Source organism: Anopheles cruzii, chromosome 3 (assembly GCF_943734635.1).
Source record: "Anopheles cruzii chromosome 3, idAnoCruzAS_RS32_06, whole genome shotgun sequence".
Taxonomy (NCBI): domain Eukaryota; kingdom Metazoa; phylum Arthropoda; class Insecta; order Diptera; family Culicidae; genus Anopheles; species Anopheles cruzii.
Genome location: NC_069145.1, coordinates 49,986,107 through 50,004,784, shown reverse-complemented (window position 1 = coordinate 50,004,784; position 18,678 = coordinate 49,986,107). Strand labels below are relative to the sequence as shown.

Genomic DNA, 18,678 nt, shown 5'->3' with positions numbered 1-18,678 from the left:
CATTGGGCTAATTGTCGATTACCATTGCGTTTATAGCATGGCAACATTTTCAATCGCTGATTCGCAAGAGCTTCATCAAACCTTGTGCAAATAGCCGTAGACATATCATATTAAGACCGCAGCACTGTTGCAATAAAACTTTTCAATTGATATTTTTCATGTTTCTTAAGGACAGAATACATTTTTAAATAAAATCACACTCAACGTACTTTTGATTAAAATTGTTGAAGTACACAAACAGTTTTTGAGAGAACCACACGGACAAACCAAACCTAAGCTCAAATAAAACATTGAAAATTATTTAAGCAAACTAGCAGAACAGCAGTAATAGCAAAGAACAGAAATAATTATAAAAATATAACTTTTGTCCCCTATGACTCCGTTATCAAAATCATAAGAACAATCAACAATATAACACACACCAAGATCTACACGACAGACTTAGGCTTTAGCCCATTTCAGATTTACAAATAAGTAAATCTTAAAGCCAATTAGTCTCTAAAAAAAATTAAGACTTGGTGAGCTTTGTGAAAATTTTTCAAATCAGTGCTTACGACTTTTTTCTACTAAGCTTACAGATTGAACGAAAATAGCACATGCAATGTATATCCCTCAGATGAAATTTTAGCCAAATCAATACAATACAATTTACAAACATTATAACTGTAAATCAAACAATAGAACAAATACTTTTGTATATATTTTTATAATTGCATATTGTAAATCATACGACCTCATAGCTTAATACTTAAGTATTTAACAATAGTTTTCAACCAAATATTGATTTTTTTATTCCGAGCTCCAACAAAACTGTAGAATTCACGAGAAAGTTGCAAAATCTTTGCGAATTATTGTTGTATGTATCGTTACTTCAAGGAAAACAAATTTACAAATCTTATCAAGAATTTTGTGGCAATTGTGTAATTTTACTTTTAACTGTCCATTTTACTATTCCTTGACTTATCGTATATTTTACATCGTATATCCGTGTATAAGATAATACAAAGCAAACCATTCGAGTGTTTCTATTACCGCTTAGAAGTTGAAATCGTTGAATACTTTATAGTTCATGTTAAATAGTTTAATAAATTTTAAAACTAGAATCGGACTATGACGAAATCATCAAATGTGAGAAACCGACAATGGTGACTATTGTAAAATATCAAACAATGTTTTTGACTGTGCAAAGTTTATCTAGAGCGACAAAAGTCTTTTAGAGACCAATAACCATGGAATTTAATGATCAATTTCAATATTCAAACAAAAAACTATTAAGCAGCGAAATGGACATTAAAGGGACGCAAAAAACGAAATCGATGTTACCGTTCTTCAAAATAAACCATTTCATAACAAAACTCAACAAGAAAATCATCCCTGCTCAATACATGTTGATATCCTCGTATATGATTTACAAATTAGCGAATCTGAAAACCACAACATAGTTCAGCCACTATGTTATTCCTAAACACATGCTCCATTTAAGCCTATGTAGAAGTAAAGTATATTAACAAAAACTAGGCGCAGCAAAGACTAGGGATGCTATCAATACGACTCCTAATCTTATTTCACTTAGCTAACTTATTACAGAACAAACGATGGAAATATAAAAGAAAAATCTTTCCACCATTAAACGACTCTTAACTGTGATCTTCTTTCAACTGTGATTTGACACGACAGATAACATTGTTCCATCGTCTTGGCTTGCATTGTCATCACATTGCATTCATTTAAAGTGTTTAAAAGTGATCCGTACCACTCTTTGAAAATAGTGGCCGTCTGAGAGGTTGTCGGAAATGGTAGTTAACTAATTCTCATTAGAACTGTTACAAAATGAAGAAAGGTACCTACGCACGACTTTTTATGATTACTTTAGAAAAGAAAAGTTGATCCTAGACGAGAAATTGCAGAACTCAGAAAAAATGCGACTGAAGCGAACGTTTTTCTGTGGGAATATTCACATTAACTGCAGCAGGAACTACCACATTCATCATCACTCCGCTTCGATTGAAAGTGATGTTCGAAAAAAAAAAACTTGGGAAACATTGAACGAAAATATAATCAGTGACAAGACAGAAGTATAAAATATAAACAAGCGAATATTCCATTACAATGTTTTAACGATCCCAGTAAATTGTTTCCCGCTTAAAAATAGATTTCTGGGTATATTTTGTCCAATTATCTGTATGTTTTGTTCAAACATGTTCCGGTTCACTAGAACTAGATCCACAATAGAAGCATTTGCACGCCGACAACGTAAAACTAATGTACCCCAGTTTGAGTCATTTAATGAATTGCATCGAATTGTAAAAAGCCAATCTTTTAAAACAGGAAACGGAATTCGCAAAATACGACAATCTAAACTTGTGCTGCTAGTGATACTCGGTTTCGCTCATCAGTATGGAGCTCGTTGCAGAAGCTTTTAAATAGTTGTGCCTTTGTTTTTGTGTCAAGCTTGCTGGTTATAAGACCTTTTAGTGTTTACACAGACCTTACTATTATCCATGAAAAATGCCATATTTGAAATTCATCCGTGAGTATGTGGGTAACATCCTAATATATTGGTTGATAATTTTGATAATGGCCGTATGCAAATTAATCTATACGAAAAGTACAAAACTTTGTGATTATATGCAACACGGGTCGTAGTGTCGTAAGCGGAAAGAAAACTATAACGTTTATTGACGCAACGAACCAAGCAACGCATAAATTGGGCCCTTTATCTTATCATTCACGTTCATGACTTCATTACGTATTGTTTTTTTTTTATTGTTTTATGAAAGCAATAAATGTTTAGCTAACAATGAGCTTATGCGTCCTATTACTTGAATTTGTATGAAACTAATGAAAATTGTGTAATGATGTTTCAGCATTCCATTTAAATTTTGTGTGTATTTGTTTGGTCAGTGCAAAGTGATATTTGGCAGATATTATTAGAAATTAACACTTGTCCGTAATTATCAGTTAATTATTACTCAAATGAAATCCAACACAGCAGGAAAATGTTTTTCAATCACAAGAAGTAAACGAATAAATTAAGTATATTATCGTGGCTGACATGGCGAGAACAAATCGAGTATGATATAACGTGAGATCACAAAACTAATACATAAAATGTACTATAGTGGACGATATGTTTACATTAATAAACATGACTAATTATAATTCAATGTTGTTTTTGTATCTTAAAGAATGCTTCATTCTATTCCCGTTCATTTCACATTCAAGTGAATACCATATCAGGCTTCAAACAAACGTCTGCATTGCAATGATTAATCGGTGCCACAGAGACGGTCTAAATGTTCATACTGCATTTCTATTAATTTTAAGAAATAATAGTTTAAATAGTACGTTAATTGGCTGGCATTTATACTCGCCATATGGGAAGCTGTTTAATGTTCTTAACACAATGCCACATAGGCTCATATGGCACTTATGAAAGAATAATTTTTAAAAAGGTTTTAAGCAAAACGAAAATCACTGGTAGTTGTATGTTTACGATTACCTTGTTGCTCCTTGATAAAAATGCTAATCGTGATGGTTATGAATGATGCTTCAGTAGTACTATGCGTAAGATTCACTTAGATGTTCGAAAAACTTCTCAAAATTTGGATCGCTTATGCCAGGGATGAATGATGGGCTGGCATTGAGCGACTTTGACACGTTTCGGTATTGCTTTTGAAACGTGGAGAGGATTTCGCGAATCTTTGCAATGATCTCCTGCACTCAGGCGTTCGATTCCTATGGTGTAAAACGAGACGTTATACAAAAAAACATTCATCCAGATTCATTAAATCATAAAATCTGTCAGTAGAATTAACTTACTTTCAGGTTATCGAAGTAGTGCATAATTTGTTCATAGTCCATATCGAGATCATCCAAGCCTAGGCTCTCTCCAGGGCCCAATTCACTATCAGGCGTGCTGGAAAACATAGGATTTCCTACCACGGAAGGTTTTCTAATTACCTCATTCGCCATTTCTGAACCGTTTGTTGGCGCGGCTGATGCGGAGTTTCCTCTTTGAATTATGCCCCGTACCCGATTGCTTGCGTAACGACGGTCGCTGGATGGTGTAACAAAGCCACCATTATCATCAAATGAAGTGTGGCATTTGTTTTGATTGCTTGAGGACTCATCATTGCACTGGGATGTGTCGCTGTAGTTGTTCTTGCCTTCCTGGATACTTTGTTCCTTAGCAGCAACAATTACTTCGTGTTTTTTTGTCGCATTTCGACATGGAGATGATGAACTTTTACTATATGGTAGAGCTTGTTGATTATCGGCCGGAACTTGGTGTTTAATTGTGTCAAATTTAAATGCTGTTTGTTGATCATTTTGTTGATTAACTAAGCGCTCTGCCATGTGTAAATCTTTTCCAAGCCTTCGCTGCTCTCTTCTATCAGCAATCGACGAGTGAGGGGCGGAAACGACAGAAAAACCCATGTTTTCAAACGAGTTTGGTGAACTGTTTGAAGCCAGCATTGCCACTCGATGGGACTGATGTTTAAGCTGCTCTTGTCCTCCGTTACTGAAAAGCGCTGCATTAATTTTGTGCTGCGTATGCCTGAGATTGTGCCGTTCCACCAATAATGCATTTGGCATTCGTATTTCATATGCCGGATTCGTTACTGAGCCATTTTTATCGCTCATCCGTGTACCGTTGTTTCGTCCTTCGTGGCGTATTTGATTTCGCTTTTTAATTTCAGACTGCATAACTGTGTCAAATGGAAATTGCTGCCCGCACACAAATAAACCGTTTTTAATATTGCATGACCATTCGCTACCTTACAGCATATCTTACCCTGTTAGTGATATTGATAGAATTATTTGCATTGCGGTGTGGTGGAACTGGTGGACGATATTCAGAACGGTCTACCAGAGCTGTTGTTGCATGTGGAGGAAGTGGGGGCGCTTCTTCTCTAAAAATACACAAGGTATCGTGTTATGTTAATCACGCGACATTCACGAAAAACACATTTTCAGAACATGTCTTACACTATAGAATCATTATGACGGTCTCTTTTGTTATAAGTAGACGAATTGATTGGCATAAAAGTTTCCCCTTTACCAAACAAACCATTTATCACACGCACATTATGTGTAAGTATATTGGCCGAGGGTGGCAATTGTACGTGATTGGGATTATCAAAGCTATTTGCGTGTATGATACTTGCATCTGCATCTCCATATTTTGAATTCATCGGATTACTTATAATATGCATTCTCGAGTCTAAAATATAAGAAAAATCAGAATGAATATGAATTCTTGAAACTCATATGACTGCTGCCTGCATTACATACCTCTGTAGTTACCCGATTCCAAAGCGCTTTCCGCGTTCGATCGATCCATTGTTGCTCGTCCCAGCCATACCCAATCATGGACATTTGTAGCGCAGGATTCACTCCCTTTTCCAACATCGGATACACTAGCATTACCCATAGCATCATGAATGCTAGCTTCCCCATTTACATCAATTGTAACTGGACGATATTTTGATGCGTACACAACACAGGACACCACAAACACGGCAATCGCCAGACAAAACACCGTTAATACGACATACATTCCAATTTCAAGGGTAGTCGCATCATCATGCACTATGCTTTTATTAGAAGTCAAGCTTCCACCTTTTCCAAGGCTTCCTCCAGGTACGATAATGTTTCCACGGTTATACTGCTTCGAGGGTTGCAATGCAGCTTCTATACCATGTCTACTGTTGTGTTTTATTGGTATACCGATTAAGATTTCCTCTAAATCATTTAGTTCATTGCCAGATTTGACACGATCTCTACCGATGATACCATCGTTCTGAACCGTATCTGGCCGGGAGCTTATATCTAAACCGCTAAAGTCAACTTGCACCGATGCCAGCGCACTAACGAGAGGACCAAAGGAAGCCTTTATTCCCTGAAATTAGTTGTATACAGCATGACTATAAATTCAATCAAGGACAGATTGTTTGTAAATGTACCTGTTTAGACACCGGCAAATTACGTCGCAAACGACACTCTTCTGATAGCAGCAAAGTTACTCTAAGTAAATTACCATTGCCTTCGCCGACCGCAATTACTCGTGGATGGTGAGACGCGAGCATTGGGGCAAAGGCAACCACTTCAGTGTCGAGGCTTTCAACTAACAGAAAGTAGTCATCCACTGAAATATCCCTATTGTTGAGAAAAAAACAAGTAATTACAAAAGCAGAAATAAAACATTAGAAATCGAACGTAGCCAGCCATCGAAGCCCTATCGAAGCCATGGTACCTACCTTAATGGTGTTTTCGAACCATCTGAAAATTCTAAATCAATGTCCAGCAAGCCTTCTTGATACTGGGCAGTCAGTTTTCGTGTGACGGAAGTTTCCGCTATGTAGCCATTTTCGATAGAGGGGTCACTTGAGATTGAGAGTTGTAATCCGGAGACTACCTTCACTAGAAGTTTTGTTATTGTAACTTTATCACTACCGACTCGAACCTCTCGTGCTCCTATTACTCTGCCATTAATAGGAGAAAGGACCTGGGCACCGGAAAAAGGATGATTGAATTGTTAATATTGAAGCCCACTGGTTACTAGAAAGGTTAATTAGAACTAAACTAGAATTAAGTGAACTATGCAACGACGGAAAAGTGTGTTTGTTGTTGTTGCTATTCGGCATCACAACCGCCCTCCATCCCTCCAGCGAATGTGTAATTATAACACTACTATAACACTCATCTCTGCCCTAGCCCTAGTTTTACCCAAATTTTTGAGTAACTAAAAAGCTGTTAAATCAATTTCACTTAGAAGACCGTCAGTAGACATTTTAAGAAAAATAATTAAAGCAGGCCACAGGGATGTGGCACAGTTTGATTGTGCAATACATTTCTTTACAAGTTTCCACTACGTTTAGTTATGACTTTCATCTAACTCAGTTTTCTGTTGCTTTCATCTCACTTTCGACCCTGACATCAGATAGCGCTATGGTAAACAAATTCAACGGATGTCTACTGCTTGAGCAGAACTATGTTGAATGGATGTTTTTTATTGTAAACCTTACCTGAACATCAGTGCGACCCATTGCTCGTCCTTGAAGCGTTCGCCCACGAAGTGTGGCAATTTTCGGATCTGCAACTCGAAGTAGCGGCTGAACAAGATCTGTTACCCGCAGACCAGTGCGACGAGAAATCAAATAGCTCACACGTCCAGAATCTTGATCAACTGCAAGAAATCTTGCGTAAACTTCTACTTGACTTTGTTGATATCTTGCCCGACATGTGCTACGGTCTGGGCCGTTCGCAAAGTCATCAACATGATGTTCCCAACCGCCATTATATGCACGTTTTTTACGACGCTTAGTTTTACTGTTCATTCTGAAAAATAAACAAAAAGTTTATAATTAAAATAACTGATCAATCCTAATAGATTTGTTTCACATTTATTGAAATCGATAATTAAAATGTAAAAAATCGATTAGTTGATAAAAATAGTCTGTTGTTGAGTTGCTCTTTCTATAATGGAGTGTGTATGTGTTATCTGAAGACTTAACTCTGGTCTCATGAATACGACCCGGTCCGTTGTTCTAAGATTTAAAAAATTCTGCTCTTCATAATAATCGTCTCAAATGGGATGGAAGCGGAAGTTCACGTCATATGCGTTTCTACCATACGCGATACTCCGCACGGCATTTCCGTCCGTACCGTAGCTTCTATAGGGCTTTTGAGCCGTAAGCGCCGAACAAGCGTTGACACGGTGATGCTTTTGGTAGTGTATCTTGTTCAATATATCTACGCATCTGGGACCCCTACATGCTCCGGCACTCTGTTTGGATTCTTGGGCATGTCTTACTGCCATCCGTTATGGAGTGGATTGAATGCCAACTACGACTCTTTTGACTTTGGTGACGACGTGTTCACGTTTCATTTTGTATCCACTATTTTATCTACTCTCGTTAGTGTTACGTGCAATAAAAAAACCAAATGAATAAAGGTTGAACTCTTGCTTACGTGATATGATCATCTGGAATCTTCCAATTTTTAATTTGAGATAGTCGAAAGTCAGCGACAGATACTTCCAGCGGAAATTCCGGCATCCAAACAGTAAATCGTGCAAGACCGGTGTACGTACCGTATTTGACCACTACCGATGCGTTTGACGAACCTCCAATTTCTGAACCATCCACATATACAGAACTACATGATGAAGATACCTACGTAATAGAATTTAATAATGAATGGTGTTACTGTAGTTGATACTATACTATCCCATATTTGCATTTACCTTGATGACACTTTCGTCTTCCACCAGACAAGAACTTTGTAATGTTACATCTGCCACTTTGCCGGCTTGTGACACAATAAATACTTTCATTGCTTGGGACACCTGCCTTCCGGTAAGAACCGCAGTATTCATAAGCTCCCAATTCTGTGAACATAGCATGAAAACAAATGTTTATCTAAAATAAGGGGGAATGTTTATATTATCTTTATTATGGGTCCGTTATCATGGATCCGCCCAGTTTTGCTCAATAGAAATTATTTTTCATCATATTCATATTTTTATTCTTATTTCGTAATTTTTCATTAAATCTCAAACCGAAAACCATTATTACCATAGCAACAAGTATTAAACATAATAAAATGGGTAGTCGTGGAGTGTTGCTTTCCGAATCGCCATGACGGAGATGCTAGGGCTCTGCCAACCTAGAGAAAGATGTCTCACCAAACTACGCAATATAGCCAGATTACCCCCAACTACGGTAGGGTCTCTTCGCGCAACACAAGCCTTGGGAAAGGGTTAGTATGTGTTATGATGACCCGGGAAGTGAAGCTTTTCTGGCAGTTACAAGGATTTAGTTAATATTTCTTATCCGGCAACAACCACTGGGCGGTCTTGGCCTGCACCAGAGACAATGCTAATCTCTGTTGCTTTCTGTAACGGTGTGTTTTACGGGCGGGGTTGTTGGCCCCGTATCAACCCTGCTGGCAAGCCGGTATCGGAAATCGAACCCATGACCAGCTGCGCTGGTCCCGGGTTTCCTTCCCATGGACTGAGTTCAAATCAATATTGTAACTAGGTAATTCAAGAGTTTCAAACGGGAAATGCATTGTTATGGAACAGATAATACTATGTTCGTATTAAAACAGACGGTTTACTTCTTGTTTTGCTTTCGCCGCTCAACATTTTTGAAGCTACCTTAATGTTGCAAACACAACAGGGAAGGTCCAAGTTTAGTAGATAAATGCAACTCGATGAACATTCCGTTCCCGAACGATTTATTCTAACCAAACTGCTGGAAACGACAAAAGTCGTTTCTGCTGCCACAACCAAAGTAGTCTATACCATGACCGCCGCCTCTTCACAAGGACCGTGCCTTCACATGCATGGACGCACTGAAGAAAATCTGAAGCTCATCATCTTATAAACGCTGATGCAATTCACCGAAGGAATTGAATTTGTTCAACTTCAGAAAGGAGGAACGCCCACAGTGATCTACAAGCAGAATGCGCGATTTAGTTCGTTCGTTCAAAAACGTTGAAGAAGCCCATCAAAAACTGAGTCTGTCTGTGGAGAGCCGTCCTATCAGTAAGTTTTGGTGACTTGTTGAGTATGCAGGCTGCAGGCTGCGGTCGACATCAATAGCCGCAGTCTGTATACTGATGCGTAACAATAACAACCACCAACAACCACAAAACTTAGTAGTAAAAAAAGATTGCTGGCCTACAACCCCTGGAAGATGAAACCAGAGGCAAAGATCGACGTCCATTACCACCTAATAGTCTAATACAAACATACACTGACCAAAAGTGTTATGTAAACCCCTCTCATACACGGAGTAAAGCTGTTGAAAAATCCTAAATAATGCGAGAACAATTACCTTTGCAATAGGCAATACTGCTTGTATATCATCTTTTTGTATATCAAGTTTTGCAACGATTTTCTTTTTGCCTTCTTCGTGTGCTGCTGTACTCGTGGTGGCTATCGATTCTGCCGAGAGATCCTTTATCTTTGGACCATCGTGTACGTAGCTAACGGACCATATAATTCTTCCACCATCTAAATGTTCTTTGGTATCATTGGCAACTTCTAGCATCCAGGAAAATACTTCCAACGCCCTAAAAAAAAAGAAGTTATATGGTTGGAGGGTTTGTTTCAGCTTTTGATGATTGTTACTCACCGATTGTCACCTGTTCGCACCATGCCTACTGGACTGTCCGGATCTTGATCCTTACGGAAAGCAGTTACTCGAGCTACTGTGTGCTTAGTGTTTTCTTTTTCGACTGACACGTTCCATTCATCAGACGATGCAGTTGCGCCAAGTATACGCATTCCAGCCTTAACGCGAGCTCTGGAGGAAAGGACAAAGTTTTCCGTATAACGCCAAATTTTTCCTCCAAATCTACAAACAACAAATCAGATGTACTAACCTAACTATAAATACTGCAATGCTTTGCTCTGGTTCGGGATGCAGGAATACTGGTACGTGTATTTTTGATAAAGGATACAATGGTTGTTGTGGAACCATCATTGTAAGGGTATCATCAGCGCGCAGTTCTTTATACGGTAGATGAGATTGTAAAAGTGGAATCTTTGCGAACGGTGTTAGAGGTTGGATTTGTACTTTTGGTTCGCAAAGCTCGGGATTGCGTACAGGCGGCTCAAATACGCTATAAGAAACTTGCACCACGCGCTGAGGACTCTTCGGCGGCGTAACGACAGGGTAGCGACCATCTATATCAGGCGAAGGCATAGGCGGCCACCAATTTGCAGGGATCACCACTTCTGCCACACAAACTCCATCTTCCCCTTCTGGCATACAGCGTCCTTTCAACGGTGCTTTGTTGCCCATGGACGCGTGTAGAAGAACGCATATTTTTTGTCGTTGAAGATGTCCCCTCGGATCAGCCCCAGCGTGAAATAGCACTCGTAACACAGGCGAGTCACGGACGATTATATTCTTCACAACGTGTGCCGAAATGTCTAAATGAGGATTGGATTGCTGCAGGTCTATTAAGGAAATTGTAGCGTTTTGTAAACCAGAATCAGCATTGATGGTTTCAAGTACGTCGGGTACGATGTACCGAGCTGGCACTGTTTGTTTTGTAGAAAACGGTCCGTAGCTTGCCCGGATTGAGACAGGTTGACTTGTTTGTACTACCGTAAAACGATCAATCGAAAGAATTGAATCGTTCATTAAACGCGCCTTACTGTTCGACGAAACTGTCGTTGCTGTCGATAAAAGCGTGTTTTGGCGCGGAGAGTGCTTTAGAAAAAAGCCAGTATCCGGCGATTCAAAATGAACTTCGACTGAAAAAGAAACACTGAAGCGAGCTGAAAGAAAAGATCATAAAAAATCATTTATTGTGACTAATAACTATTCATATACAACTTTGTGTGAAAATGTCTTTCTACTAATATTTCAATAGCATTTAACTTTTGATACAGTGTTCCGAACCGAAAACCGACCCACAACAGACCACAAACCAGTGAAGTTGCTAACTCGGAACAGGACAGGTTATAGAGCAATCCGCGTTGCATTCCTTATTCTGATGCTCAGCACAAATCGCGGCCTGTGAATTGAAGTTTACTAGGTGTTGACCATCTCGAGTCGATAGATTAGAGTCGGGCTCGATAGAGTCGAAAGATTTAAGCATAATCATGTACGAGATTTGATACCTAGTAGCTGAAGGCCAATCGGTCACTGTATACAAATCGGGCTGTATACACTCTTGAGGCATAGCGATTGACGGAAATCTTTGAAATCTTGGATAAACTTGGTAAACTTGGCTTAGATTAGCCCGCTGGTCTCCTTAGGGTCTGGTCTTAACTCCCTAAGCTAGCGTAAAAGCAATATGTAATGCCAAATCGTTTACGCTTCGTGTGGCAGGCTTAAAATACAAAAAAGTTTATACCGAAATGTCAACGAGTTTACATTCGTGTTTTTGGCCCGAGAAAATAGAAATCGAAGAGGTAAGTTGATTTCTGAATATTTTTTCTGTTTCTTTAGAATCATTTTTACATTTAATAGAAACATCACAAATAGGAACTTACATTATCCTCTGTTTGTAAACAAAGCGTTTGCAAACAATGTTTACGCTCGGTTTTACGCTTAGTTTTACGACTCCGCGGATGTATACACTTTTTGACGTAAACGATTTGGCATTACACATTGCTTTTATGCTAGGTTTTACGCTTCGTTTGGCCCTAGCTTTAGGGTAATTTCTCATGACAGAGAAATTAGGCTCATGGAAAGTATGCAGTCTGAGAAGACCCGTGTATTAGAGGCATTTCGGTGAAACCCTGGCCAGGTAACAAATGCACCTCATAGCACTACAAGAAACTCGGAACCTGCAGCCTCTCGAAACCGGCTTCGTCGTAGGTCCGCGAGTAAAGTCGACTCGAAATAAACTTCAGGTTCGTTAACCAAAGGCTATGCGTCGTACGCTTTTTTGTAAATTCTACAAGATAACCCTTTTAAACGAATCTTCGAATTATAAAACCGAAGTGGAGAACCATTTGCATGCCATTCTTCGAAAAAAGCTTAACAACTGCCGCCAACTACGATCTACAAATGTTTTGGGGGACACATCATCGCCAAAGTGGGCAAGGAGCCGCCAATAAACTGGCCTCCACAGTCTATACGACATAAGTAACAATAATAGTTGCAGATTGATCAATTTTGCACTCGCTGACCTGCTGATTGGACGTTCAAATTTGAGCCAAGAGACATAAAAAAGCCACATGAGTGTCCCCCGACGGACGAACATAGTTAACGAATTAGTTGATCGTCAACAACAATCGACAGTGGTTTAAGTTGGTGCTAAATACGGCTCTGTCCGATCAACCATAATAACAATAAAACAATAATCGAGTCTGCTCAAAGTCAGGACCTACACAGAGCACAACATCTACTCAGAGGGGTCAACATCACCTGCTTGGCGCAGCGGTTCGATGCAAAATAATAATAATAACGGATAACAAGTAGACTGGCTTCAATACGGATTGCCTACAGCAAAAGCGGACGCAATATTTGTGCAAAAAGGACATTCTGGAGTGCAGACCTCAGAAACCATCTCCTGAAAATGTACCTATCCTTTTGCGCGTCTAAAAAACTTGAATCTGTGTCTGTGCATCCTTATTTGTTCAAGATGTTTCAAGAAGACGTTATTGTCCCTTTGGGTCAAGAATATTACATCCTTATTGATAGATTCATTTCTTCACCTGTACATTCTGTATCCTTCTGTATTCCAACAATGTGGACATCCAGTGTATGACAGACTTTCGAAATATCTTCGATGGCACAAAAACATTTGTGCGGCAATGGTAAAGTGATCTTAATAGTATATAGAAAAGGTACCCTAAACATTTTAACCATCATTTCAAGAGGATTGGTCTATAAGTTATTATCAAAGATTACACCACTAGCCGTTTATTATTCATAGATGTTTTGTTACAATAATAATTTATGTACATGCTCTTTCAACTTACCTACAAACAACAGTATAAACATTTTGAGTTCCATTGTTTAAAAAACTTGAGCTTTCTTGCACTTATAATACCTCTTCAGGTTCCGTATCTGCTTCACACGTTTAACAACAGTTCATGTTACTTTTTCATACTTGTTCTTAGATTGATTGCCACAAACTTCACAATACATTCCTGAGTAGCGGATGCTTTGAAATAAATGGGTTAGCGAAAGATTAATCTTTTGCACATTCCAAATATATAAACCACTATGTCACACGATACTACATTCAAATGGGGTTTTCTTACGTTTATCTAATCGTTTGCTATCTAAACTTGATTCAGTCCATCGTATTTTCAGTAGTATTCACTCCACACAACATTTACTGTACCACACCTACTCTGGAACTTCAGATAGAATACAAATTACACATGTGTGTGTATTCGTATGGTTTGGATGTAAGCATACGTGTGTGTTTGTGTGTGTCTGTTGCAGCATTTTTGCGTGGTTTCTTTCTGTACGGCCTCTCACGAATACTTTCTTCTTTCACTTGTCGCCAATGGATATGGATCTTCGAATTAAAACGAGCGGAATGTTTTTATCGATTAGCTGTTCTTTCGTACCGATCCATTCTGAAAAACTTGTGAAGATCATTCGTGCCACTTATCACAGTTCATCTATTCGTTTCACACCTTCGTCATTTCATTCTTCCATGATCAGGCAACAAAAACATAAAACGTATACATTTTTAGGTTTCAAAACCTTAGTCAACTGTTCGATACTAAATCCCCCATACACTCAACTAAACGTTTTGTTTTTCCATATTATTTTGTTTCACGTTCGGAAAATTATAACCGCAGTTTACAAAACATTCAGTTCACCCAATTGTTAGGAGTATAAAAAACAAATTGTTTCATTGTTAAACCATTTCAAATAGCCTGGCTGAACATAAAAGATTAATAATTCTTTAATCACTACCGACATAAACTTTAATGAAATGTAACATATAATAAACAAGTGCGGGAGACATCGTAGTCGGTTACGTTATCACAAATAAAAAACACTTTTCTCCCCAAAATAATTGCAAAAAAACCGTACCACAAATAACATGTTAGATAAACAAATAACGCACCTATTTCATCAAACCACAGAATCGTTTAAGCATGTAAATATGATCAACCACGGTTAGGATTTAGAAGAATTCAAGCTTAATATGCAAAACAACTGAACGGTTCTTATCGTAGGATTCTCCTTCCTACTAACAATCGATGTATTCATCTTTCGTTGGGGAGTATTCTCTTCAGGACATCATTTTATTCACGTACTCCGATGCTTCTCCCAAACACATGCACACATGCCGCATTTGCGTGCAACTTAGCAAAAACACTGTGTCACAGGCATCTTTAGTAACCAAAACACACCAACACACAGAAAGGCTGACGGTGATGTGTGTCGCTTCCTATAACTCCACAATTTGTGCTATTCAGTAACTTCTCACTTCGTTTTTCAACCAATTCACGGAAGTGGAATTTTTCTTTGAATTTTCACTGATTTTAGATATTACTTCATAACGGTCGTCCTTCACCAGCACACATCGAAACCTGTTCATTGCGATAGCTGCTTCACTCGCGGTTGCAACTTCACAATAAACCACGGTACCAGGATGATAGTGTATTTCAAAGCAATCAAAATATATTAATCTCTTCATTGTAGAACCACACACAAGCACAAGTGTGACAGAATAAACTCATGATAAACCTGTATCTTTCCACACATTTAACACTTAACTTCGCACGGAACTCATGTGAACCGTTCGCTTTTCTCTATTGGACTGAAACGCCATGAAAATTTGGTACACTTCAGACACGTCAATACACATACAACGTCAAAGCTCAAAGCAAACTATCACTCACACTGCACAAGCTCATGTCCTAGAATGTTCAGTGTCCTAAGAACTCCAAATCCAAAGTTGGGTTCAATTTCAAAAGTCTGAATAAGAAGAATAAGATGCCAAACCCGATAGTTTAAAGTCTCAAACCAGTATTTAAGAAAACCGTTGAACATACAGTGAAAAGCCCAGAGAAGTTTAGCTATGTGAAAAAATGAGTATATCTTCTTTTTGAATCGCTCTTTTAGGACGTTGAATGTTAATTTTAGATTCTAAGAGCAAACTTAGGACGATTATAAATGACATTTTGATTTGACCTCGTAAACTCCTTTCGACTTTCGTAAACTAACTTCCTTGCGAGTGAGACCTTTCGTTGTACTGATGGAACACACCAACTCTTCTGTTGGCCAATTCTGCCCATTTCTGGTCAATCGCTAGCTTTGAACAATTGTTGACAGTAGAGATCTGCATTTAGTGGCCACACGGAAGCGACTCATAATAAACGATTCCTTTCAAGTCCCACCATATACCCAGTAGAACCTTCCCAAGGAGCAACTATGTCCGTTTCACCGTCCGTCGGACGCCCTAAAACAGCAGAAACGGACGGTAAAACGGACGATTGTCAAAAAAGCTCAGTTTATGGAATGGGTATTTTATCTTGCTATAAAGCTTTGTTGAAAATTATAGCGCATGCAAAATATTCAAAAAAATTATAGCAAACCAGATTTTTTTTAAAAATTTATTTATTTATTTTTAAATACAAAATTAATTCGTTACCCAGCGACGAACGTACAATCGCCGGGTTTACAATCTTATTGCTACGCACTCAACGCATTACAATCTATCCAATCTATACAATCTATCGGTTAAGTGGAGGGTTCGGATAACCCATCAGAGAAGCAACAACGTCGTGGGTCAGGAGCAGCTTCATCGTCTCAGCTGACTCCGGTTCTTTAGACTGCCTTGGCGTCTGCGTTGCCTTTCCTCGCTGGGCGAGCATTACTTCTTCTCGGCCGACAACTCCTGCGGCCACCGAAGCAAACACCAGCAAGCGAACAACGCTGTTGGGTGGCAAATGTAAAATCGTTTTCGGCGCATCCAATTCTTACACAGCATCGCGCCTTTCCTCTGTCATTGTGCTCCGGCTCGCTTGAGTCGGTGCCGGAACTCTTCGCAGCATGGGCTGCGAAACCATTACATCGGCAAAAAGCGTAGCAGATGCGGCTCCCGTCATCCTCATTCAATTCTAAATCATCCAGCACTTTGTCAATGTTTACTAGGTCCGTTGTTTCGAATACCGACACAACACACCGAAGCCGTGGTGTGATCGCTGGCAGATTTATTCCAACTATGCGAACTGTTGTCCGACGGTTATTCGTCGATATTGCAGGGAATCATACGTGACACGTTATAAACCGACACAACCTGTAGTCTGTACTGCACTTTTACCAATGAAACTGAACATTCTTCAGACTGAACAGCAAGCAAACAACAAACTAAGCAAAACTAAATGACCCGTCGTGTTGCGTCTACTGCGCAGAATGTTTGGCAAAACACACATAACACACACGATGCGATACGCCGTTCTAATGTAAACAAACAAATCGAATCTGTCATTTAGTTTGCAATAAAATAACCTTTGTCAGAATGAGCTTTGGGTGTCCATTTAGCTGAGACTTTAGCTGAGACTTTCACCGTCCGTCACGGACGGTGGTTCGTCAGCGTAGTGACGAACACCGTCCGTCGACGGACGATTGTCGTCAGCGCGCTGACGATCCGAAAATTCGTGGCTCCTTGGGTTCCTAGCCGTTATTCCTGGTTTGACCACCGGTTAAGCTGCTTCACCATTCTTCTGTGATTTTATCTACCTTTATGACATTATCTTTCTGTGACTTACATTTTCTACAACGAGTCTGCCTGTGTAGGGTCATCTTAAACATCAAAAATAACTGAAACGTGTCGACGAAACCAAAGTTGCCCATAAGTAGCTGTTAAGCCCGGGCCACACGCTACGACTTCACTGATACTTTAGTCTGTGCAACCGCATCGCCATAGACCAATCGTAACGTGTGGACGGGGAAGTTGTAACAACTTTAGTTGCCGGTGACCTAGAAAATTAAAGCCGACGAGCATTAAAGTCGTACGACTTCCATACATGTGTGCGTGTTTTGATAATGGTTTGACATGTTGACATGTTTATGCGCGAGTTTTTTACGGAATGTATCGAAATTTAATCATTGCTTTGCTTTAAAAACCATTTCCTCGACCACTGTGATAAGTGAGCACAACGTATCGGATTTGCGTCGCAAATCGTACCGTGTGGACACTCCACAGATTGCTACGGTCCGATAACGACTTTGGTCTGGGTACCTGGGTGAACCAGGGTACCTGGGTGAAATTCACCCTGGCCTTTCCGAAAGACTTCCTCTGGTAGAAGGTGGGAATATTATTTAATTTTAATACTAATTCAAGTCATAGAACCTATTACCAGATTTGACTTGCAGGGTACCTGGGCGATTCAAACCCTGGCCTTTCCGAAAGACTTCCTCTGGCAGGGAGGTTAGAGGTACCTAAGAGCCCCGACTCAGAAGGAGTCGGCAACTATGGGTCGTTGGCAAGGGCTCATGACAAGGTGACTCTTAAAATGAAGTAACGAGAGAGCCCCAACTCTAAGCGAGTTGGCGACTATGATTCGTCGGCAAGGGCTCACAACAAGTGACTCAATTTAGAAGTAGAGACCGACTCTGAGGGAGTCGGTATCTCTGGTTGTGGGTGAAGTTTCGATGAAGTGACTCTTTGCGAAGAAGGGCGCAATGCTCAACGAGTTGGCAAGGGCTTCAGGGAAGTGACTCTGTTGTAGCGGGAAAGATCTCTTTTGGAGTAAAACCCCTGAGAGAGCCTTATCCCCCGCTGGAGATAGCTGCTTTTGCTAGCTCGTGTGTGCTATCCGCTGTTTCTGCGTCCGTTCAGGTCACCACCGTCGCGTGAGAGATAGCTGGTCCGAAGATGGAGACTTGTGTTGAAACTGGAAGAATCGCGTTGGGGAATCGGGAATCGGAGAACAAGGGAATCGGAGAAATTAAGTGATTTTAAGAAATTAAGTGATTAAAACAGAACCCAACCAACACACTGTCAGGCCGAAATCTAAAACGGTAACGTAATAAATAACATAATAATGAATGAAAAACAAAAATATGAAGTGTGTAATAAAATAATGGGGTAAAAATAATAAAATAATACGAGTAAATGTAAGATGATGATGATGATGAGGGGATGAAGAAATTATATTATAATAAAATAAAACATACGGGAAGAAATAATAACTACTGTTGGGCCTTGGGATGAGGCACCATT

The 18,678-nt window shown here is 39.5% G+C and overlaps 1 protein-coding gene across 1 annotated transcript; it reads right to left on the bottom strand.

Annotated features, from left to right (window-relative positions):
• Nucleotides 1–3,723: 3,723 nt before the first annotated feature.
• On the bottom strand, nt 3,724–13,481 carry LOC128270533 (transmembrane protein 132D). The gene is made up of 14 exons (XM_053007941.1): nt 13,460–13,481; nt 10,399–11,302; nt 10,149–10,319; nt 9,849–10,086; nt 8,252–8,395; nt 7,978–8,180; nt 7,032–7,344; nt 6,264–6,511; nt 5,970–6,162; nt 5,299–5,905; nt 4,993–5,227; nt 4,799–4,916; nt 3,823–4,731; nt 3,724–3,738 (listed from the first exon to the last, which is right to left on the bottom strand). Exons 1-14 carry the CDS (start codon nt 13,479–13,481, stop codon nt 3,724–3,726), a joined length of 4,320 nt encoding a protein of 1,439 aa, XP_052863901.1.
• Between the last annotated feature and the right edge of the window lie 5,197 nt (nt 13,482–18,678).